General features: G+C 42.1%; 1 protein-coding gene across 8 annotated transcripts in view; it reads right to left on the bottom strand.

The window, feature by feature from the left end:
• Positions 1–23,910, bottom strand: part of HECTD4 (HECT domain E3 ubiquitin protein ligase 4) — a 184,566-nt gene that overhangs the window by 86,204 nt on the left and 74,452 nt on the right. For all 8 annotated transcript variants that reach the window (XM_032310376.1, XM_032310377.1, XM_032310381.1 and 5 more), the window contains exons 8-15: positions 17,636–17,828; positions 14,006–14,164; positions 9,537–9,650; positions 8,656–8,796; positions 3,485–3,717; positions 2,959–3,104; positions 1,500–1,570; positions 458–563 (exon numbers count right to left, since the gene is read on the bottom strand). In XM_032310376.1, the coding sequence (XP_032166267.1) occupies positions 458–563; positions 1,500–1,570; positions 2,959–3,104; positions 3,485–3,717; positions 8,656–8,796; positions 9,537–9,650; positions 14,006–14,164; positions 17,636–17,828 (1,163 nt within the window). The remainder of the gene's footprint in view (positions 1–457; positions 564–1,499; positions 1,571–2,958; positions 3,105–3,484; positions 3,718–8,655; positions 8,797–9,536; positions 9,651–14,005; positions 14,165–17,635; positions 17,829–23,910) is intronic.

The following is a 23,910-nucleotide window of genomic DNA, read 5'->3' as shown; positions in this document are numbered from 1 at the left end:
TAATGATGCTAACAGCTAGGTGTGTCCTCTAGATCAAACTTACAGAAACAAAACGATACCCAAGCACCCAGTCCAAGTATTTTGTAAACAGCAAAGAAAACCCAACACCTCCCTCCCCTTCCTAACTCTCAACACACCCCTACCCTCTCTCACGGCGCAGGGTTTTGGATGGCACCCTCCACCGAGATTTTCAAATAAGCTCCATCTCTTATTTCCACTGAGAACCTTTCTGCAGGCCTAAGTTATTCTGGTGATACAACTGAAAAATGCTATCATCGTTTCTTAGGGCAAGTGTGGGATTTATTAGCTTTCGATTGATCTGTGATTTTGACTTAACATGCTAATTTTCATATCAGATATTACAGGGAACTAACATTGATCAAACACATTTAAATGCAAATTAATTACTGGGAAAAACACAGAGAAGGCGAGCAGTCAACAGCATAACTGGGATCACCTGTAATGCTCGTCTTCCTCGCTGCCAAATCGATTGTTTTGAAGCTGTTCGGCTAAATTGGTTAGAATTACATCCCGCAGCTGGGAGAGGCCGCTGTTTCTCTCTCCTGACACAGAAGAAAGCTCCGTAAATGACCCTGGTGATTACACTTAGAAAACGGACGCTATTAAAACAAATTTTGAAAGGAGCAGACAGTGACCATGTAGGGGCGCCAGGCGAAGGGCAGCAGCAAGAACATCACAACCAATCAGGCTTTTTAAAACCAGGACGTCCTGATCAAAGTGTACAGCATAAAGCTTCTAGATTTCTAATTCTTTAAGTTAATGTTGCTTATAAATGCAGAGTGTCTCTGACACGGGGAATTTTGTTGTATTTATTTAAATACATGTGTATTTAAATACATTTGTATTTAAATAAATATATTATTAGAAATGTAATATTATATTTATTAAATATTTGCATTCGTTGTATTTATTTAAAAGTTGGGTTTTGGAGGGAACAAGCTGACTTAGGAAACCCCAAGAAGTTATTATCTTTAAGGTGCATTAAACATCTACTATCAGGCACCTTCTGCAAAGCAGTGCGATTAGAAAAAGGTTTATAAAGCTTGAAGATACAGAGAACACAGTTTCTGCTCTCAGTCTGGTTGGAAGTGTTGGCATATGTGCAGATACATTTTTTTTTTTAAACTTTGTCTTTTTTTTTTTTTTTTAAAGATTTTATTTATTTGTCAGAGATAGAGGGAGAGAGAGAGAGTGAGCACAGGCAGACAGAGAGGCAGGCAGAGGCAGAGGGAGAAGCAGGCTCCCTGCCGAGCAAGGAGCCCGATATGGGACTCGATCCCAAGACGCTGGGATCATGACCTGAGCCGAAGGCAGCTGCTTAACCAAATGAGCCACCCAGGCGTCCCTGCAGATACATTTTTAAAAAGAATACTAACAGGTACGAAGAAAAGAAATATCTATTATCTTAATATCCAGTGGTTTCCTTAGGGACAAAAAAAGGGATGGTTGTTCAAGGAGAATTCAAGGATAATTCTCACCTTCTGTTAAGACCAGCTTCAGTAAGTTATTGATTTCAGTTTCACCGGGGTATAAGATATTTAAGCCAGAGCTGAAAGGACAGAAAAGTCAAAAAAAACTTTTCAACAAATGTCCTAGAAAATCCAAACTCTAAATATTTTAATTTGTATTTACATTAAAGATGGCTGTGTGATTACATAAAACTCTGAGGGAAGTTTCATCAAAAATAAAGTGTTTCAACCAAAATACGCTGTCGCAACAGAGCCCGTTCACCTCCATGAGAAACAGGCTCTCTCTCCTCATATCTACCAGTTACCAAAATAAGACCATGTCTGAGGCCAGATATGGAACTGGTTAAAGAGAACTGAGCTATAAAAAGTCAATGTAGTTGAGCCAGGTATAGATCCAGATTGTGACCAAAAGCACATGTGAGAAGTGGTATTTCTAAATCACAGCTTTTCCAAAAAAGTCAAGATGGAAAGCAATGCAAGTAGTGTTAGAATTGTTGTTGTTTTTTTTTTAAATGAGGTTTGACATACAATAAATTGCATATTTCTCAAGTGTTAAGTATGACACGTTTTGACATATGCAGAGACTCAGGAAACCATCACCACAATCAAGGGAGTGAACATACCCATTACCCCCAGAAGTTTCCTTATGACACCAGGTTTAAATTACTGCCTTAATACTTAATACAGAAAGAGACCCAAAGCATAATCGATTATGGAAGAGGAAAAAAAGTACCCTCCCAATCTGCCCACTGCTATCATACAGTTCTTCCAGAACAAGCGTTCAGTTTTCTCTTTATACTTGGTCACTAAATGATACTTGGTCACATTAAGGCTATATTTCCTGGATAAGAGTTTACAGCAAACTCACAAAAAAGTTAAATAATTTAAAAAAAAGATTAAATGATAATAAATAGAAAATGGCCCACAAATTCTGCCATCTTCTCTAACAAGGTTTTAAATAGAATTTAAAACGCTAACATTGCTGAGCACTTTGCAACAGGCTTTACCTTATTAAAATCTCACAAATCCTTAAATTCAGTGCTATTTTTATGCCCACTTTACAGCTGAGGAAATGGAAGCCTTGAGCCGAGCTAGTACGTGGCAATGGAAAGACTAGAACCCAGGTCTCTTGGCTGCCTGGATCTGCTCCTTTGCCACCTTGCCACACACCCTCCCCAAATGACAGGAACATCCACTTGCAAACCATCCAAATATCCTCTCAATGGCTTTGCTTTTTTTTTTCCTTTCAAAATTCTAAAGGCAAGATGAGGAATGCAGTTACACACATGGCTTGGGGCCTCTGGGAGTGGGGCCACAAGCCCTCTTGAGTTAAATTATTCCCTATGCACGAGGTCCTGACTGTGGGACGGGGTAAGCGACTTCTATGCCACCGAATTACAGAAAGATGACAATGCAGCACAGGAGAAGCAGTCCGCAAAAACCAGGAAGAAAATCATTTGCCGATTACCTGATGGCAAGACATACTTCCTTCTGAATTTCAGGGCAAATTTGGTCTTTTGGTGCCATCAGCAACTGCCAAAGCAGCAGTCCAGACCGTCGAATGATGTCGCGATTCCTTTCAGTTTGTGGGCTGAAGAAAAATTTAAATACCACCTACAGAAACATAAGGGGTAGATCTAAAAATGTTAATTCTACTAGGGATAAAATTAACCCAATGAGAAAAGCACATAGTAGATATTCTTATGAACAGATATCCAGGTGGATTTTTAATCACAATCTCCTCTATTGTGTAACGTTATAATTAGAGTAAATATTTTCTACATATTAATTGCAATGAGCTACCTACACCAGTCCTGCGTTAACCGTAATGCAATGCATATGATTACATTTCTAATTACAGGATCAGAATGTGATTAACATGTAAGACAGGAATATTATTAAACTTTTCTTATGGTGGAAATTAGCTGGCTGAAAACCAAATTTCGGGTTTCTTTTTCTCTATTATCTTACTTCTGTCCAAACAGTGCATTTACCTGAAAGACAACAAGAATACAGCGTATGATACAGGTATCTCCGTTAACCATGGCCTTCTCCATAATGTCACAAATACTGCTCAGATGGTGTGCTTCAATTGGATGCTGCTTGCCCAAGACACTTGTGATTGGAAGATTGGGGTTGGTGGCAAGAAGATTGAGTTGGTGTATGCACATCGCACCAACGTGGTGCAGTAATTGGTTTATAACCTCATTCGTGGTTATAGCCTCTTCTAAAAAATGAAAAAAGAAACTCAGTAAAGAAAGATATGTCCATGGGTGGTCCCCCAAGGGAACAGAACTCTGGTTTACAAAAGGTACATGCACACTAGTACAGAGTATCTTGGTTCCCATCTCTTCCACCACTTCTGGAGAATCCTTTTCCCTGCCACAGGGTGCTGGGGTGAAAATGAACACACTAGGGAATATGCCCCCCATCTTTTTTTAAAGATCTTTTTTATTTATTTGACAGAGAGAGATCACAAGGAGGCAGAGAGGCAGGCAGAGAGAGAGGGGGAAGCAGGCTCCCCGCTGAGTTGAGAGCCTGATGCAGGGCTCGATCCCAGGACCCTGAGACCATGACCTAAGCCAAAGGCAGAGGCTTACCCAATGGGCCACCCAGGCACCCAGGGAATTCCCATTTTTAAAGAGCATAAGTAACTAACCGCTGCGAGAGCCCTTTCTATAGGCTGGACAATGGGCTGGATAGATGCTTTACATGCATTACAACTCTGTTATAAACGTAGACTATTTTAGCCCTGTTTCGTAGTGGAGTAAATTAATGTCAGAGAGGTTAAATAACTCACCTTAGGTCACACAGTTACTAAGTGTAGAGGTGGGATTTGCATTTAGGCTGTCTCTATTCAGAGCCCATACTGGAACCAGTCTAGTCAAATCCATCTTCTATGGCTTTTCTAATGATAGAACACCACCCCCACTGCATCCCCACCCCCAGGTCCACAAATATCTCCTCCCACAGTACCTCACCATTTTTATCTCATTTAGTCACCGCAACCTAGAGAGCCATCAGTTCAACCTTGAGGGTTCATGGGCATCCTCTTACATAATAATAAACACCCCATGGATGGTCATGGGCATTCGGGGAACAGAGGTGAAAATAATTTAAATAGGCAAAATGCAAAAAAAACTCAAAAAACCAACCAAACAACAAAACCCCGAAACCTGCTTTTCCCCTTAAACCAGCTGAAATGATGACCTCAAAGGAACAGGAAAGCATGTGATCTAGGAGAGGTGGGCCTACATGGGGGGAACCTGGGTTACAAAAGGATTGTGGGCCCTGGAAGCTTTGACTCATGGAACTCATGGAAAATCAAAGAGAAGGTAAACTCAGCCAAAAGTGAACTTTTCAATTATATGTTGACTGGAGGGCCAAGCTGGGTTCCACACTCTTCTGTGTCTTAAGCCCTTGCTTTCAAAATAGAAATCAGATTAGTATTATTCATCCTCATCAAAGACGTTCTGAAAGCTAGCCTCTAGGACCTATATCCAAATAAATGAGGTCTTTGATTTTTATACCGAGTTAGATGGGAAGCCGCTGGAGGAGTCTGAGCAGAGGAGGGACAGACCTGACTACGGAGACTGCAGAAGACTGTGCAGAAACAAGCGTATGGGGCCAGAGGAGTGCAACCGTGGAGGAAGTAGGAAGGAAGACCAGGGAGCTTGGCCACCGTGATCATCTGCTGAAGCCACTGACGCCGAGGTGACAGTCGTAGCAGCACAGGTGGTGTGGCAAAGGGTTGGTCTGGGGATAGATCTTGAGGATCAGAGCAGACAGGACTGGCTGTCTTGGATGTGAGTTGTGAGAGAAAGAGAATCCTAGAGAACTCTACCTTTGTGGCTTAAGCATATGGAGGGACTGTGATCCCTACACTAGCATGGAGGGAATTCAGCAGGTATAGATTTGGAGAAGGGGAGAACAGTTTGTTTTCGACAGGCTGAAGATGTCTAATTAGGCCTCTGAGTGAAGGTGACTATGTCTAGAGATTAAGCAAGAAGCTTAGAGAGAATAATTAGGGAGGCACTAATATATCATTGACTTTTTCCCTCTTTTTGCCTTTCTTGAAAAAGATTACGTACTTATGAGAGAGAGACAGAGAGAAAGCATGTAGGGGAAGGAGCAGAGGGAGAAGGACAAGCAGACACTCTGCTGAGTGCAGAGCCCAACATGGGACTCAATCTCAGGACCCAAGAGCGTGACCTGAGCTGAAACCAAGAGTCAGACGTCTCACTGACTGAGCCACCCAGGCGCCCCTGCTGTTTCTTTATCCCTCAACAGCCTTATCAAGATAGAATTTAAGATAAAATCTACCCATTCTAAGTGCACAACTCAACGATTTTTAGTAAATCTGCACATATAACAAAATCAGGAATTTAAGTAGAGAAGTTACCATTGACCCTTTAAAAATTGTAAGGAAATGGTATAAGCAACTTTACATCAACAAATAGGAAAATGTAGTTGAAATGCACAAATTTCTAGAGACACACAAATTACCAAATTCAGGAATAAAAAATCTTATAACTACATAGCCTCCAAGTATCACCTCCCTCAAAACATTAATTACTGTGGTGATTAACATATGTACACAAGTTCTCTGATGCTTGTCCTTCCAGGAGGTGGAACTTAATTCCCTTTCCCATAAGCATGAGCATGGGCTTAATGACTGGCTTCTAGCTGGAAAGGGCAAAATAGTAAATTTGCAGTGAAGAAAGCTGACATTTAAACCAAGTGATCATTTTTTTTTTTAAAGATTTTATTTTTATTTATTTATATTTTTAAAGATTTTATTTATTTATTTGACAGAGACACAGCAAGAGAGGGAAGATAAGCAGGGGCAGTGGGAGAGGAAGAAGCAGGCTTCCAGCTGAGCAGGGAGCCTGATGCAGGGCTTGATCCCAGGACCCTGAGATCATGACCTGAGCCAAAGGCAGAGGCTTAATGACTGAGCCACCCAGGCACCCCTAAGATCTTATTTTTAAGTAATCTCTACACCAAAGTGGGGCTCAAACTCACAACCCCAATGCCAAGAGTTGCATGCTCCACCGACTGAGTCAGCTAGGTACCCCAAACCAAGTGATCGATTTTTTTTTTTTTTTAAGATCTTATTTATTTGGCAGGAAGAGCACAAGCAGGGGGAGAGGCAGAGGGAGGGGGAGAAGCAGGCTCCGTGCAGAGCAGGGAGCCCGATGTGGGACTCGATCCCAGGACTCTAGGATCAAGACCTGAGCCAAAGGCAGTGGCTTAACCAACTGAGTCACCCAGGAGCCCCCAAAGTGATCAATTTCAATAAGTCATGTTGGTATCATGTACCCTGTGATAGGATGTAATGAAAAAAGCACTTTGCTTCTGCGGTATTCCTCCCTAAAATCTTAAGCCTCAGTTCAAAATGAGAAAACATCAGGGGTGCCTGGCTGACTTAGTTGGTTAAGCGTCTGTCTGCCTTTGGCTCAGGTCATGGTCCTGGGGTCCTGGGACTGAGCTCCGAATTGGGCTCCCTCCTCAGTGGAGGGTCTGTTTCTCCCTCTGCTCCTCCCCCTCCCTCATGCTCTCTTTCCCTCTCAAAATCTTAAAAAAAAAAAAAAAAAGAGAAGAGAGAGAGAGAGAGAAAACATCAGATGAACCCAAACGGAAGGCCATTCTACAAAATAGTGACCAGTACTCCCCAAGAGTGTTCTTTCTCGCTCTTCAAACAGGATGACTCTATCCAGCTATGTCCATGTCGCAGATCTTTTTCTCCCACCATCTCAAATCTGCTGCTGAGCTGCTCTTTACAATCCCTGACCTTTTCAAATCCAGAATTTCCAACTGGATCTTTTTTCAAAAATTTATTTGTCGAAAAAAAAAATTTTTTTTTTAATGTCATAGTCATCATACTTGTATCTTTTCAACAGGGCTTCCTTTAGATGTTTCAATACATATATAAAGGCTGCTTTAGTTTTCATCTGCTAAATCCAACATCGGAATTTCACCTACAGTGTGTAGCTACTGACTTCTGTTTGGTTTGGGTTTTTTTCAGTTATTGTTTCTACTTTGCTACTTTCTTTCATCTGTGTACTTTTTTTTTAAAGCCTGCCTTCCTAGGAATCACTACCCAGAGCTCGTGAGTAACTCTCCGGCTAGTCTGCCGGTTCTCTGCTCACCCTAATCCCAACCATAGTCGCAGGCGAGCTAAGCCACCAGTCTTCTCTGTTGGTTTGCCACTCGGACTGGTACTGTTACTGACACTGTTGCTGGGCAGGAGTTTTTTCCATGTATTGCTCCGGATCAGGTTAGCCCCCTCTGGAAGCAAAGCCGATGGTTTACACGATTTGCCCCACGCTGGTGGGATTATTGCACTGACCAAGGTTAAGGTGGAAGACAGGGGCATCCCCAGCTGAGAGTACCACAGACTTCCACTCTTTTTACCCAAAGTTCAGTGGTTTTTAAGAATATTCACTTCTCATTTTGGTGCATGCCCTTGGTTAGTTTCCAGAGGCTAGAAATAGTTGTTTTTGGTAATCATGTCCATTTTATCATTGCTTTATGGGAAGAGGATTTGCTCCTCTAAACCACTATAGCTGACCTTGAAGCCAGGAGATTTTAAGTTAATAATAACTTAATATTAAGAAATACATACATCCTTTTTTAGAAACTTCTAATTATAAATCTGTATATAAACAGGTTATCAATGCAAAACATTAAAATGGCAAACAATCCCATGGCCAGTACAATAAAGAATCAACTTTTGCACCAAAGTTCTGGCAATTTTAGAGTGACATAACAGTTTTCTCTATTTATTTACATATTTATTTATTTAATCATAAAACAATCCAGCAGGGTGCCTGGGTGGCTCAGTTGGTTAAGCGTCTGCCTTCGACTCAGGTCATGATCCCAGCCAGGGTCCTGGGATCGAGCCCCACATCAGGCTCCCTACTCAGTGGGGAGTCTGCTTCTCCCTCTGCCCCTCCCCCTGCTCATGCTTTCTCCCTCAAATAAATAAATCTTAAAACAAAACAAAACAAAACCAGGCAACAAAGATGCAGGTTTCACATTCAAAGAGGGAAAGCTGTTGACACACCTTGTCGCCTGGGCTATGTTACCACTTCCTAACACTACTGAGCTCTCTATTTCATGAGGGAAAAATTGTTCCTCTGAGACTACAAGGGTGCCTCACCTTTGGGCTCAGTGATGATGTGGCTGACTCCAAGTCTCTGACAGACGTAATGGAAGGCCTGGTTCCCTGGATTGCACCATTGATCAATATAATCATTCGAGCACGTCCACAGCATGTTGTTCACTGTATCGTAACAGGCACCTGCAGAAAAAGCACACTTAACTCAACTGCCACACCATCCTCGGCCCATATACATATTTCTCCAAAGCACTGCTAAAGAACGGAAGGGCGACTCTCTCTGCTGCTGACAGTCCGCATCCTGAGTCCCGCATATTTTTCTGGCAAAGCATTAGGTTGGGATTCAGCAAGAAGGCAGGACTCCATCTCTACTTTGCTTAACTCCTTCATAAGAATGGAACAGAATGGAACTTGTGGAATACACAGTTCTTAGTAACTGACTTGTGATCCTTTTAATTCCCTAAAGGATTTAAGTGGTTTAAACCAAAACCCAGGTATTAACAGGACTAATGAACATTAATACATAGTAGAAGCCTTAGTAACTGAGCCCAAGATTTAAATCTGAGCTTCCCAGGAGCCAAGGCAAAAAGAAAATCTAATATAGTACATAATGTTCATTTCCTAACAATAAGAAGCACACCAATGCCTCATGGGAAATGAAATAAACCTCTTCACAGCATGAGCTGTGAGAAGAATTTGTTAGGGGCATGATCATACAACCTGAAAGACACTATCCTCGATAGCAATTTATGCAGAGAAATGTCACCTACAGCCGTTTCTTATGTTGATCCTTAAATAGCAGCATCAAAAAAATTCTTTCTTACAAGGAAAAGGAATTGGCAAGATTTTTTGAGAGAAATTGCTTAAATTAAATTGAAATAAATTTAAATTGAATTTTCTAAGGAAAAATGGGCATTTCTTACCCAATCCTGGTACAAGAGCACCACGCCCCAGTGAGCTTCCAGCAGCATCTATGAGATCGGCACGACTTGTGAACTGACCATCCGAAATATTATACACCAAGCTAGAGGCAAGGACTTTGGAAACAAATATTAAGCTGTTTAATAAGCCTTACGATGACAGTCTACTTTTCAAAGTTTAAACTTTAGGTTCTTAAGACCTTCATAAAATTCACACCTTTTTTGTCATCTGTTGGTGGTAACAATGAGGAGACAGAACACAAATGTAAGACCACAAAAAAGGGTCTTCAGTCAGTTAAGTACCCGACTTCAGTTGTGGGATCAAGCCCTGTGTCTGGCCCCACCTCTCAGCAGGGAGCTCTGCTCCCTCTGCCCTTTCCCCCCTGCCCGCCTGTGTGCTCTCTCAAATAAATCTTAAACACTCACACACAAACAACCCATCACAAATGCCCTATTAAATAGTGAGCCTTATTTTTCAAAATGTTTTAAAAATGGCAACTTTTTGTTGGGCGCTTGAGTGGCTCAGTCAGTTAAGCGCCCGACTCTTGATTTCGGCTCAGGTCATGATCTCAGGGATGTGAGACTGAACCCTACACTGGGCTCTGCACTCGGTGAGAGGTCTGCTTGAGATTCTCTCTCCCTCTGCCCCTCCCCCTGTGCTCAATTGCTCTCTCAAATAAAATCTTTTAAAAAAATAAAATGGCACCTTTTGCATAGATTTTCAATATAGATTACCAAGACTCATTGCAAGAGAAATCATGATCACTAACATCACTAGGTAATACCATTTATGAGAAACACTTTATATATAGTTGCTGCTCAATGAAGGTTGAGCATAGCTAACTCAAACATAACTCAAACATAGCTAGGTTGCTGTCCCTCCAAGCATGAACTCTAAAACTTGGAGACACTTTGGCCTTTTCCCTTAACACAGGATAGGTCAGTGATGTCAAACCTGGGCTCTAGGCTTCTGGGTTTGAATTCCAGGTCGACCTCTTCTGTGTGACCCAGAAAATGTACGAACCTCTGTTTCCTCATGTATACAGTGAAGCTAATAAAAGTACCTACCCTACATAGCTATTGTGAAGATTAAATGAATTAAAACATTTCTATAGGACCTGCACCAGCACAAACGTACTATTATTATTTCTTCCTCACTTTTAACATAAAATTCTAGCACTATCTCTCAAGTTCCTTTTTCTTATTCCCATCCCCCTTGTAATTCAGATCCTCATCATGCCTGATCCAAGCTATCATCTAAAATGTTCTTTTGGGGGGCACCTGGGTAGCTCAGTTGAGCATCTGCCTTTGGCTTAGTCATGATCCCAGGGTCCTGGGATCGAGCCACACATCAGGCTCCCTGCTTGGCGGGGAGCCTATTTCTCCCTCTCCCACTCCCCCTACTTGTGTTCCCTCTCTCGCTGTGTCCCTGTCAAAGAAATAAATAAAATCTTAAAAAATAAAACAAAGAAAAAAGAAAAAGAAACTGTACTTTCAGGACACCTGGGTGGCTCAGTTGGTTAAGCCTCTGCCTTCGGCTCAGGTCTTGATCCCAGAGTCCTGGGATCAAGTCCCACATCATGCTCCTTGCTCAGTGGAAGTGTGCTTCTCCCTCTGCCTCCTGCTAACCCTGCTTGTGCTCTTTCTGACAAATACATAAAACAAAATCTTTCAGGGGTGCCTGGGTGGCTCAGTGGGTTAAAGCCTCTGCCTTTGGCTCAGGTCACAATCCCAGCATCCTGGGATCAAGCCCCGAATGGGGCTCTCTGCTCTGCAGGGAGCCTGCTTCCTCCTCTCTCTCTGCCTGCCTCTCTACCTACTTGTGATCTCTCCCTCTGTCAAATAAATAAATAAAATGTTAAAAATAATAATAATAATAAAATCTTTTAAAAAAACAAAAATTATACTTTCTTTTCTACTTTCCACTGTGCCAACTGCACAACAAACTATCTTCCCAAATCTCTTTTTCACTGTGTTTGCCATGCATACGTCTTTCCCCAACTTGGCCACTTAAATGCATAATACCTGCTTTTCATGACTTAAACTCAAGACCTCAGGCTGTGTCTCCTTCCTACCCTCCCCTCCGCAATAACCCCTTCTCTCAGATTCTGCAGCACTTCACCTGCCCCACACGGTTCAGGCGCTGATACAGGACTGTATATTACTCTCCACTTGTTTCACACACACTGACAGCATTTCTCCCAACCAGACCAAGCACCACGGCTTCCACTTACTGAGTAGCCTCCACAGCGACCAATGTGAACAGGACACAGAAGAAAGTTAAGCATTTATTGATTTGTTGGCCTAAAACAGAATCACTATGTAAGCTATAGCCCCATGAAAAAATGGCAGTGTGAAGGCCTGCTTTAATCGAATGGGGCCAATTTCAACGGAGTGACAAACTGAGGCTAAAAAGAGCTTAATAAGACTAATGGTAAATAAACAGACAAATAACCCAATTTAAAAATGGACAAAGGATTTGAATAGATATTTCTCCAAAGGAGACATACAAATGGCCAATAAACACAAGAAGAGATGTTCAACATCATTTGTCATTAGGGAAATGCAAATCAAAACCACAATGAAATACTACTGCATACCCACTAGGATGGCTATAACTTTAAAAAGTAGAAAATAAATGTCACTGAGGATGTGGAGAAATTGGAACCCTTTTATGTTGCTGATAAGAATATAAAATGGAGCAGCCACTTTGGAAAACAATTTGGCAGTCCTTCCAAAGGCTAAACATATAGCTACTGTATGACCAGAATTTTATTTCTACGTTTACACATAAGTGAACACGAGCCTCCACAGAGACTTGTCCATGAATGTTCATAGCAATATTACTCAAAATAGCCAGAAAGTAGAAACAACCCAAATGTCAACAAAATGGGGGTATATCCATGCAATGGAACATAATTCAGCCATAAAAAGGAATGAAGTAATGATTCCTGCTACCAAATGGATGAACCTTAAAAACGTAAAAAGAGCCAGTCACAAAAGCACATATATTATATATTCCCATAAATATGAGAAGTCCAGGGATAAACCCATACAGACAGAAGCAGATCAGTGGATGCCAGGGGTTGGGTGAGGGGAGTAAGAAGGGTAGTGACCGCTGATGGGTATGGGTGAGAGGTTTCTTTTTGAAGTGATGGAAAATGTTCTAGAAGTAGATAGTGGTGATGGCTGCACAACTCTGAATACACTAAAACCACTGAATTGTACACTTGGAAGGTATGGATTTTATGGTAAGTTGTATCTCAGTGAAGCTAGTATTAAAAAAAGAGACTAATAGTAAATTTACATCATTTATTCAAGGGTTAAAGGGCATACTGGTTACATGAACTGTTAGAGAAAACAAGCTGTTGAGAAAAAGTCCAACCAATCTGCTTCTAAAGGCAAAAGAGCGTCCAGTTGTTATGCATATCTGTATCTAAATCTCAAACACATGCAATGTGTTGAATGTACTTGAAGTGGCCTAAAGGCTGATATTAGACACATGATATTGTACAAACTGCTGAGGTCAAATTTGTATCATCAGGCTTACAGTACGAAATGCTTTTTTGAAAGTGTGAAATACGATCCTTTAATGGTATAACTACAAATCATTTTGAGAGGACAGAATGTGAAAAAATTGAGAATGAAAAACAGATTTTAAAAACATTTTAATTTTATGTGTCTAAATAAATTTCAAGTAAAAACACAAAGTGTTACCATATGTGAAAGGAACATTTGGGTTTTTGTTATTTCTTAGAGATACTCTCACATAACTTTATTGCATATGATCCCCAAACAATAGTGTGAGACACTACTTTTCTTTTATCTTTGCAGGTAGGAAAACTGAGGCTTGGAGGGGTATACTTAATTAACATTTCTTTCTGAATTGGACCTTTTTTTGCTTCACATTTTGTTTATGTGTCCTAAAATGAAGGCATTTTACATACTTTATTATTTATTTATTTTCAAAGATTTTATTTATTTGACAGAGAGAGATACACCAAGAGAGGGAACACAAGCAGGGGGAGTGAGAGAGGGTGAAGCAGGCTTCCTGCTGAGCAGGGAGCCCGATGCAGGGCTCGACCCCAGGACCCTGGGATCATGACCTGAGTGGAAGGCAGACGCTTAACGACTGAGCCACCCAGGTGTCCCTCACATACTTTATTTAATAGCTTTGGAATTCTATTCATAGTGGGTCAAGCTCTTGCTGTGTCATCTGCAAAAATGGCAAAAGAGTATTTCCTAAAATTGTCCTGAACACACAGGATGATGGCTTTCAGAAGTGTACTATTGTATCATCCACAAAAATTATAGTTTTAATTCCCCCTAACCCATAACTATATCACTAAGTTTTGTTGTTTTCAACGAGCCACTGCAAACAACAGAGGAAGTTTAACATCATTAATAGGAGAGCCTTAAATTGCAAAGTTAGAGATAAATTGGGCAAAGTGCCACAAATAAGACACACTTACTTTTTAGAGACGACAAACCACTTGTTCCCCCAAAAAGAGAACGGGTGGCAGAGCTGCCTGACCCCCCCGGGGGCGGGACCAGCATCACCAAGTATGTACCACAGGTATAGATGGGCGTTTTCCGAAGCATTTTCAGAGGCAGGCCACAGCTAGTATTTGCTGGGTAAAGGAATGGAAACAGTGTTAAGTGTTTGACACCAGATTAATTTGATTGCCAAAACATATTACAGTATGATGAAGGGGCTCCATATCCAAACAAGAATATGCCCAAATTTGGAAACTACAGCAACAAGTGGTAATCTGAGGAGAAATAATGATCTTCTGGCCCAGTCTCCCGGCCCCAAGCTCCCTATTCCATGAGCAGAACACTTTTTTTTTTTAATGATTTTATTTATTTATTTGACAGACAGAGATCACAAGTAGGTGGAGAGGCAGGCAGAGAGAGAGAGGGGGAAGCAGGCTCCCTGCTGAGCAGAGAGCCTGATGCGGGGCTCGATCCCAGGACCCTGGGATCATGACCTGAGCCGAAGACAGAGGCTTTAACCCACTGAGCCACACAGGCGCCCCAAGCTGAACATTTCTAAAAGGTGTTCCCAATACCCAATATGCTTTTATGTCTCAAAATTTCGCTCAAAAGAATGAATCCTCGCATGGACTAGATCTCAGAATGAAAGAAGAATCCTGCTGTTTGTGCTTCCCAGAAAATGCACTCCAACAGACATCTTTTCATTTTATACAGAACAAATTCTTAACAGGTTTGGCTTATTACGTTCATTACAAACAGCTCTGAACATGAAATCAGCCTGAAATTTCAATCTATAACTAATTAATAAGAATAAAACCTTTCACGGTATCTACACCAGATAATTTTACATCTGCATGATTTATGAACCCCTTACATACGTTATATATTTATAACATATATAATTTATATTAAATATATAACATATACATTTAGGGTCAGTGACAAACTAAGTTATTATTTCTAACCAAGAGGTATAAAATGCACGCCAATCTCTTTGTCGCTGGCAGATCTGAAAATGCATATTTAAGGATTTCCTACCTATTACTCTAGTCAGGACTGATAATGGCAGCAGAAAGTCAATTGGAATGCTTCACCTAAGAAGCTGTCAGGGTATAAAACAGAACTGCCCAAATAGACGTAAAATTGCCTTTAGATGGTTTAGATTAGAAAAATGAGAAAAGCGAACCCTAATCTGTCGGATACTTGTTTTGAACGCCTGTGCTTCTAAACAGCTCCACTTAAAACTCCAAATCCTCAACATATTCTTCATTCAGGGGCATACATTTCCCCACAGGTAGGAAACCCAAAAGGGGCAATGATTGGGAAATTAGCAACTTTGTGAGCATAACATTTTTCCAGGATGTTTTAATAGACGTCATATTAACATGGTAACAGGTATTAGTTTATCCCATAATAAAACATCCTAGACCCTTTGAATGCTAAACTGTCAAAAGTCACTTCGCCTAATAACTGGTGGATTTTTATGCGGCAACATCATGTCAGTGAATGTGCAGAGAATGAATATAAAAGTATGAGCTCACATGTTTTGAATACAATATCAGTTTTCACAGTTTTCTAAATATACCCTTGCCTTCTGAGTTCTCTGTCTGATTTCGCCCATACTTCCTCCTCTAACAAAGATTCCTTTAGTACTTCTATTGTTCAGGGTAGGATTCAGTTTTCTCCCAAGGGAAAAAACCCAGAACAAGCCCTTGGCTTGTCAGGAAGTTGTTTATTTTGGTAAAAGGACCATTCTCTACAAAGTGTTTCTACCATTCAAATTATCCATAGACCCAATTATGACAATTATTAATAATTTCCTCACTTACATTTGATATAATAGACACATGAAAATAAAATTCTATCCTTAAGTTCTAATATGAACCAGTAAGTACTTAATTTGATAGCCTCATAATGAATTAATCTAATATTTTCTCTTCCCAACATTTCAGTATGTGAAAGGATTAAAGCATAAAATTGCATTAAATTCATTAAACATTAATTCAGATGCATTTTTCTATATACGGTATATTTTCTAGCCTTATCTTTTACTACAGTCCATGATTTGTTATAGAGTCAAACAGTCGGTGTAATCTGCAAATTCATCAAGAAGAATGGTTCTTGGGGCGCCTGGGTGATTCAGTGGGTTAGGGCTCCTGCCTTTGGCTCGGTCATGATCCCGGGGTCCTGGGATCAAGCCCTGCATCGGGCTCTCTGCTTAGCAGGGAGCCTGCTTCCCTTCCTCTCTCTCTGCCTGCCTCTCTGCCTACTTGTGATCTCTGTCTGTCAAATAAATAAATAAAACCTTTAAAAAAAAAAAAAAAGAAGAATGGTTCTTAACCTTGTTTTGGCCATATAGATGGTCTTGAAAGTCTGGTAAAAATCAGGATGGATACACTTAAGATGTAGAAATCTTTGGGCAGTCTGTTCATGAGCCTCTTAAGGCTTATCTCAATTGAGAACTCTTGCTTTTTAAGTACAGAACATGTATGCTTCGTAGTCTTTTTAATTTAAAAAAATGGAGGAAAATAAGAACACGTAAGTTTGTCTTTAACTGTATTTGCATAAAGAAATTCTGTAAGGTTAAATAAAAACTAATAAATACGTTACCTACAGGAGCCAGTGCAGGGGCAAAATGTATAACATGCTGAGATGTGAGACTAAGATTTCTTTGTACATACCTTTCTATATTGCTTCTACTTTCAAACTCTATAAATGCATTATCTATTTAAAATATTAAAGTGCAAATACTACGTGATTAATTCTAGAAAAAGCAACCTCCATTGTGGAGGGTTTGCCTCTTATTTGCTTGGCCAAGATTGTATTTAGTGAAGACAATGCTAAACATGAATTTTTTACATTTATGAAGTATATGCTAAACATGAAATCGATTTACATTTATGATAAGGTATTTACAGTTAAAGACAGGGCTGTTTCGAATTATTATAGATTCATGCCAATTCATGTCTATAGCCAACATGTAATGGTTTGGAATTTAAAAAAAAAAAAAAAAAAAAGGATGGCCTAGAAATGAAAAGGCGAAGTACATAAAGGCAAGTGCTTTATATGGCACACCACGAGCACTCAATAAAATGTGCTGTCCAAGGGATGCCTCCTGGCTCAGTCAGAGGAGCATGCGTTCTTGGTCTTGAAGTTGTGAGTTCAAGCCCCACACTGGGCGTAGAGATTACTAAAAATAAGTACGCTTAAAAAAAAAAAAAGAAAAAAGTACTGCCCGGATTCCAGAGGCAGCTCTCACTAACCACAAGCTGAATGTATCAAGCCATGAACAGGGTTTGACACTCTGTACAGTACCATGGTGCAGACCTGTCATCACGTGTTTGCCCAAACCCACAGAATCCGCACCACCAAGGGTATACTCTGGACTTCGGGCGATCATGTCAGGTCAATACGGGTTCACCAACTGCAACAAATATACCACCTCTCGGTAAGGGGGAGGACTGCGCATGTGTGGGGGCAGGAGGTTTATGGGAAATCTCTCTACCTTCCTCTCAGTTTTGCTATGGATCTAAAACTGCTCTAGAAAATGAAGTCTTAAGAGATTACACAAGGTAAACAGATACAGTGAGCGAAGGGCAGCGTACCTGCTTGGTCTTCTTTCAGTGTGTTGGAGATGGTGGAGCCCGTGAGTGCAGCCAGCGTTGCGGACGGGGAGGCTCTGTAGCGTGAAAGTCTGCTCAGAAGCATCTCATTAATGCTTTTTGCAGATTCGCCCTCTTTTCTCATCAGAATTGTGCGTTCCTGAAGCGGGTTGGCTACAAATACACCATTTTCAACCTAGAGGTTAAAGAAAAAGAGGTCATCCTTCAGTGATACTGGTTTCTACCAGGTCAGCAGATTTCTATTCAAAAATGGTATCATTGTGATCCGGTTGTTCAAAAGCTTTTCCAAAAACTGCCCCTGAGTAGATGTACACCTCAAAACTTAAGTGTTCTATAGAAACTACTGAGAACAGGGATGCCTAGGTAGCTCAGTGGGTTAGGGCCTCTGCCTTTGGCTCAGGTCATGATTCCAGGGTCCTGGGATCGAGCCCCACATCGGGCTCTCTGCTCAGTGGGAACCCTGCCTCCCCCTCTTTTTCTGCCTGCCTCTCTGCCTACTTGTGATCTCTGTCAAATGAATAAATAAAATCTTTTTTTTTTTTTTAACAGCGTCCTTTTTTTTTTTTTTTAAGATTTTATTTATTTATTTGACAGACAAAGATCACAAGTAGGCAGAGAAGCAGGCAGAGAGAGAGGAGGAAGCAGGCTCCCTGCTGAGCAGAGAGCCCGATGCAGGGCTCCATCCCAGGACTCCGGGATCATGACCTGAGCCGAAGGCAAAGGCTTTAACTCACTGAGCCACCCAGGCGCCCCTGAATAAATAAAATCTTAAAAAAAAAAAAAAAAAAAAAAACAACTACTGAGAACAGGGCCACCTGGGCAGCAGGCCCAGTGGGTTAATTAAGCCTCTGCCTCAGGCTGAGGTCATGATCCCAGGGTCTTGGGATTCAGCCCCACATCAGGCTCTCTGCTCAGTGGGGAGCTTGCTTCCCCCTCTCTCTCTGCCTGCCTCTCTGCCTACTTGTGATCTCTGTCAAATAAATAAATAAAATCTTTAAAAAACAAACAAACAAACAACTGAGAACAAAAGACAGGCAAGGTTAACTTTGAGCTTTCATTTTTCCTAACAGCATAGATTCTAAAAGCAGTGAGCCATGTTGGTTTTTTTTTTCAATTTTCTTTTTTTTTTTTTTAGTGAGCCAAGTTTAAGAGGTTCTACAAAAGACAGTTGATTAAAATTCCTTATATTGAATTCCACAGGCAGCTCTCCCTAATTACAAGCTTCTGACAGGTACAAGTAAGATGAGAGGAAAACAAATCAATCCATTTCTGATTTACTATTAAGTACAACTAGGAAGATAATGTCTTCTTGAAATATAATTAGTGGCTAAAATCCAAATTCTGTACTGACAGCAGTTGACATTAGCCCCAGCTGCTTGGGCGCTGGCGCGGCAATCCTGGAGAAAGACAGACTTTGTCTGCTACAAATACATGCCAGCAGCAGCTGGATCCTTGCTGGGGCTCAGCAGTTCTTCCTTCAACACTTGATTCGCCAACACAATCTCTGCAGTGGGGATTCCAAAATTCCTTCAATTTCAAGCTTGACTTTCAGCAGAGCACCTAGCTGGCTTTCCTGCTGAAAAGCTCCAGACCACTTCCTGGAGGCTGCTCCCACCCATCTCTCTTCCAACTCAAGTCTCTGTATCCAGCCTCATTTATCCTTCTTTTCCTCTGAATTCAGAGGAAGAAGTGTGTTCGCCTCCTGCAGTTTAAGGTTAACTCTTCCACTTCTGCCTCCTAACTGCTCCCTTAATTAACTCCCTTCTGCCCTGTTATCATCAGTCTCCCTTATGTCTTCCTTCTTGCTGGTTTCAAGGATACACAGACCTTAAACAAGACCTTGGCGGCCCACTCCACTTCCATTCACTGGTGAGCATCTCAAATTACATCTCATGCTTCTGCATCTCCCTGTCCCCTTCTAGACGCAAGCTCCTGGATCTGGCAGGAGGCCCTGGAGACTGATGCCACTAGCCAAGGCAAATGGGACCGGCCTGCTGCTCTGGGCTAGAGAGACAAGACGGGATGCAAGGGCAGAGAGGGAAGGCTTAACAGAAGCAAATAAAAAGCGAAGGAGTCCAAGGTGAAAGGTTGGTAACAGAGAAGAATAAAAAGCAAGCAAATTCAGAAGCACAGCCAGGAAAGGTCCCAGAGACGGCTGCACAGAGTTGGGGAGACCTTTATGACACATTCACAAGTGATGAGAGAAAGGATTTCTTGGGGAGTCCAAAAATTCTATTTCTATTTCCTTGCCCCTTCTTCTTCCCCTTTAGAGGGCTTAACTCCACCTCCTCCAACAAGTGGACATGCGTGATGGTCTACATATAACCTGAAACTAAAACCTTCTACCTCTTCCTTACCTTCCATGTGGGCTCTCCTATGTTTGCCAGGTTTCTTGGGGCTCTCTTTCCACAGTTTTGGTAGAACACAATCCTGGCTTGGGTCTTTTTAATATGAACACTGACCTCTGTGTCAGGTACTCTGTTAGTGAGCTGCACTAACACAGTCCCTGCCCTCCTTGCTCTTGTATTTTTTGGTTCCACAGTCTCCACTTGCTTACACAGAAGCCTGCCTGGGATTAGACCCAGCCTCTGGTGTCTAAGACCTCTGCCTGGAACAATCTGTCCCCAGGTCTTCCCGTGGCTGGCTCTTTCCACTCATTCAGGTCGCAGGCAGAATATCACCTCCTCAAAGAGACCTTCAGGACTACCAATCCAAAGGAGAGTCTCCTCCACCCTTTCCCAGGCCACAGCACGTCACCCTGTCCTGTTACCCACACAGTGCTTACGGCTCTCTGAAGTTATCTTACTCATTCATTCATTTATTGTTTGCTCTACCTCCCCCACCCCGACGGAATGCCGGCTCCCCCAAAACAGGGATTCTGCCTGCGTCATTCACCAAAAACATCTTCAGCTCTCAAGGGACAGCAGTAAATACTTGATGCCTGACTGAATAAACAAACCAGCATCCTCACTTGAATCCAATCCCACCTCTTTGTGGTGTGACTCCCACGTTCCTATAAACAGACGCGTCCTTGCTACTGAGATCCAGGTCCCCACCCCCCCAACTGCCTCCCACTCCCCGGCATTTCCTCTCAAATAGCCTACTGTCGCCTAAAATGTAACACGGCCACATCGTTCTCCCCCACCCTCCGGCTACAGCAACCTTTACCAAGCAGAGCTCTATTTATGTCCCACAACTCTAAGAAGAACCCTTCAAAGGCATCCAAGATAAAAATCAATCACTCTAAGCTTGGCATTCAAAAGCATTACCCAATCCGCCCCATGAGAAAAATCAATGGAGACCTTCCAAAAAAACGATGCTATTGTGTTCAAGTACTTTGAAAATCCCGAGCAGCTGGTAGAGCACCTGGGGCGGCCAAGAGGGCTGCGGTTCGGTGCACAGAGTGGTAAATCTGGGAACCTCTGCTTGGCAGAGAAGCTCTTCAGGATTGCAAAGCTACCGATCTAGAAAGGAGGGAAAGAGCCCAAGAGGAATCAGCAGCAGTGAGTTTGTAGTGCCTAGAAGCTTCCCTCCTGGAAGCGTCCCGACAGAGGCCACCATCCTCCTAAGCCTGAGGACCGAACCAGCCTCTTATGGTGGCCTCCCATCTCCACCTGGACACCCTCATGCTCTCCCCTCTGCACACCAGCCAATGATCATTTACCAACGTCAACGAAACCATGGACTTCTGGTCTCAGAACCCTGCAGTAGCCTCCCAACACACTTAAAATAAAACTCAAACTACTATGAAGGCCCATATGGTCCATCCTCCAGGGACTTCCCAGCCCCGCCTGCTTCTGTTCACCCTTCCTCACTACGCTCTAGGCCACACTGGCCTTCTGTCACATCTCCAAAGTGCCACGCTTCCTCCGAACTCCAGGCCTTGTGACTTGCTGTTCCCCCTTCCTGGATTCAACAACTATTCCAGTTTGCTCAGGCCTGTCCTGGTTTTAGCGCCAAGAGTCCCAAGACCGGAAAAATCTCAGCCCCAGGCAAACTGGGATGCTTGGTCACCCTATCCATCAGGAGGGATGGTGCTAAAAAAAAAAAAAAAAGGAGGGATGGTGCTTATCATTCAGGTCTCAGCTCTAGTGTCCTTCCTTAGAAAGACCGGATCTGCCAGGTGAACTAGAGTTGCTCCCCATCTCTCCCCCCCCCAATCACGGTCACCTCACCCGGTTTTATTTTCTCACCTCTTATTTATCACTAGCTGAAACAGTTTTGTTGTTTCTTACTATCTCCCCACCCTCCTGTGAGCTCCTTTAAAACAAAGGCCTGTTACCCTGCTACCCAGCCAAAGAGTAGTAGTAGGTACTAGATGAATACCGATGAATGAAGGGCATCTCAGTCATCCAGATCATAATTTAAAGGAAACAATAAACCTGTGGGGAAAAGAGAAGGGATCTAAAGTGCCCATTACTATGCTGACCATATGTTTAGGAAGGGATATAAAGAGGACAAAATAGCAATAAAATGGTCACTGAATCTCTCTGAAGAACAGCGGTTTATGGAGAGTGTGTACATGTGAGGCAGGAAGACATCAGCACAAAACAGAAGATGTAAAAAATGTGCTCCAAAATGGTAAGAAAGGAGTTATAGAAGATTCTGTTATTCCGTAGTCTTAAAGGCCAGAGTCTAAGTGTCTTAGAACTGCAAAAGCCTGTGGCTCCAAGTGGCAGGCGAGGACACTGGTGGCCCCAGGGAATGATGCAACCTGGAGTCATGCCCTCATTTAGTTTCCTGCACACTGACTCTGGCCTTGGCCACCAGAAAGCATGATGCAAGCAGAGGCTTAAGGAGCACTTGTGCTCTTGAAAAGCCAGAGAATGGGAGGCGGTCTTGACCATTACAGCCCCAGTCAAGCTCCAAGCTGAATGAAGCCGCAGGGGTGACCTCAGCTTTCCCACACAGAGAAGGACCACCACCCAACTGAGCCCCACCAACCTCTAAATCATTACTGCTAGCAGTCAGTTTTGAGCTTGTTTGTTGAGCAGTTAATTGAAATACCCGCAAAGTCAGAGATTGTTCCATATTAATAGTTTGCTAGATAGAACATTCTCTATATTCCCTTTTTTACATTGTACTAATTATATCCCTATAGTCTACCTTATGTCATGATGACTTATCTACTCCATTCTGAGCGAATCAGAACTCATTTTGAAAGACCAGCACAGCCAGTGAAATTCTGCTCTGATTACCTATGCATTTTAGCCAGCCCTCAATCTTTTAGTTTTCCCTTGAGGCTAAATACCAGTACACCTATTTTGTAGATCAGACTTATGATTTTTCATAAGAAATGACAACGGAAGAAGCTGGTGATATTTGAAGTGCCAAAAATAGGTTTTTAGTTATTTAATTTCTGGGAGCACCTGGGTGGCTCAGTTGGTCAAGAGCCCAACTCCTGATTACAGCTCGGGTCATGTAGGGTCATGAGATCAAACTCTGTGTGGGGCTCTATGCTGGGCATGGACTCTGCTTAATAGTCAGTCTCTCTCTCTCTCTTTCTCTCCCCCTCTCCCCCCATCCTGCATTCACGTTCACACCTCAAAAAAATACAGATTTGTCTCCTGATTATAAAACTAAAAATGGTCTCTTCTATAGCTGTTTCATCACTTAACGAATCTTTAAATCTTGCTTTATTCTTGACCCAAAAGCTGCCATGAACTATTAAAACCAGAGCCTTGGGGCACCTGGGTGGCTCAGTGGGTTAAAGCCTCTGCCTTCGGCTCAGGTCATGATCCCAGGGTCCTGGGATCGAGCCCCACATCGGGCTTTCCGCTCAGCTCCGGGAACCTGCTTCCTCCTCTCTCTCTGCCTGCCTCTCTGCCTACTTGTGATCTGTCTGTCAAATAAATAAATAAAAATTTAAAAAAATAATAATAATAAAATAAAACCAGAGCCCTCTCAAAACTCTCTGAGAGCTCCTCATGTCCCCTCTAATAAAATCCAAATACCTTACAAGGCCCTACATGAAATGGTCCCAGCTGACCTTACCCATCACCATCCTCTCACTACTCACTTACATGAGGTATAGAAATGTGTATAACATGTGACTCTTGATCTCAGGGTTGTGAGTTCAAGCCCCACACTGGGCATAAGATTTATTTAAAAAAAAAAATTTTTTTTAAAGGAGGGGGTAGCATCTGGCTGGCTCAGTTAGTAGGGCATGCAACTTTTGATTTCAGGTTTTGAGTTCAAACCCCATGCTGGCACAGAGCTTACTTAAAAAAAAAAAAAAAAAAAGTATAACAAATTAG

Source organism: Mustela erminea, chromosome 13, assembly GCF_009829155.1.
Source record: "Mustela erminea isolate mMusErm1 chromosome 13, mMusErm1.Pri, whole genome shotgun sequence".
Taxonomy (NCBI): domain Eukaryota; kingdom Metazoa; phylum Chordata; class Mammalia; order Carnivora; family Mustelidae; genus Mustela; species Mustela erminea.
This window is presented reverse-complemented; position numbering and strand designations above follow the sequence as displayed.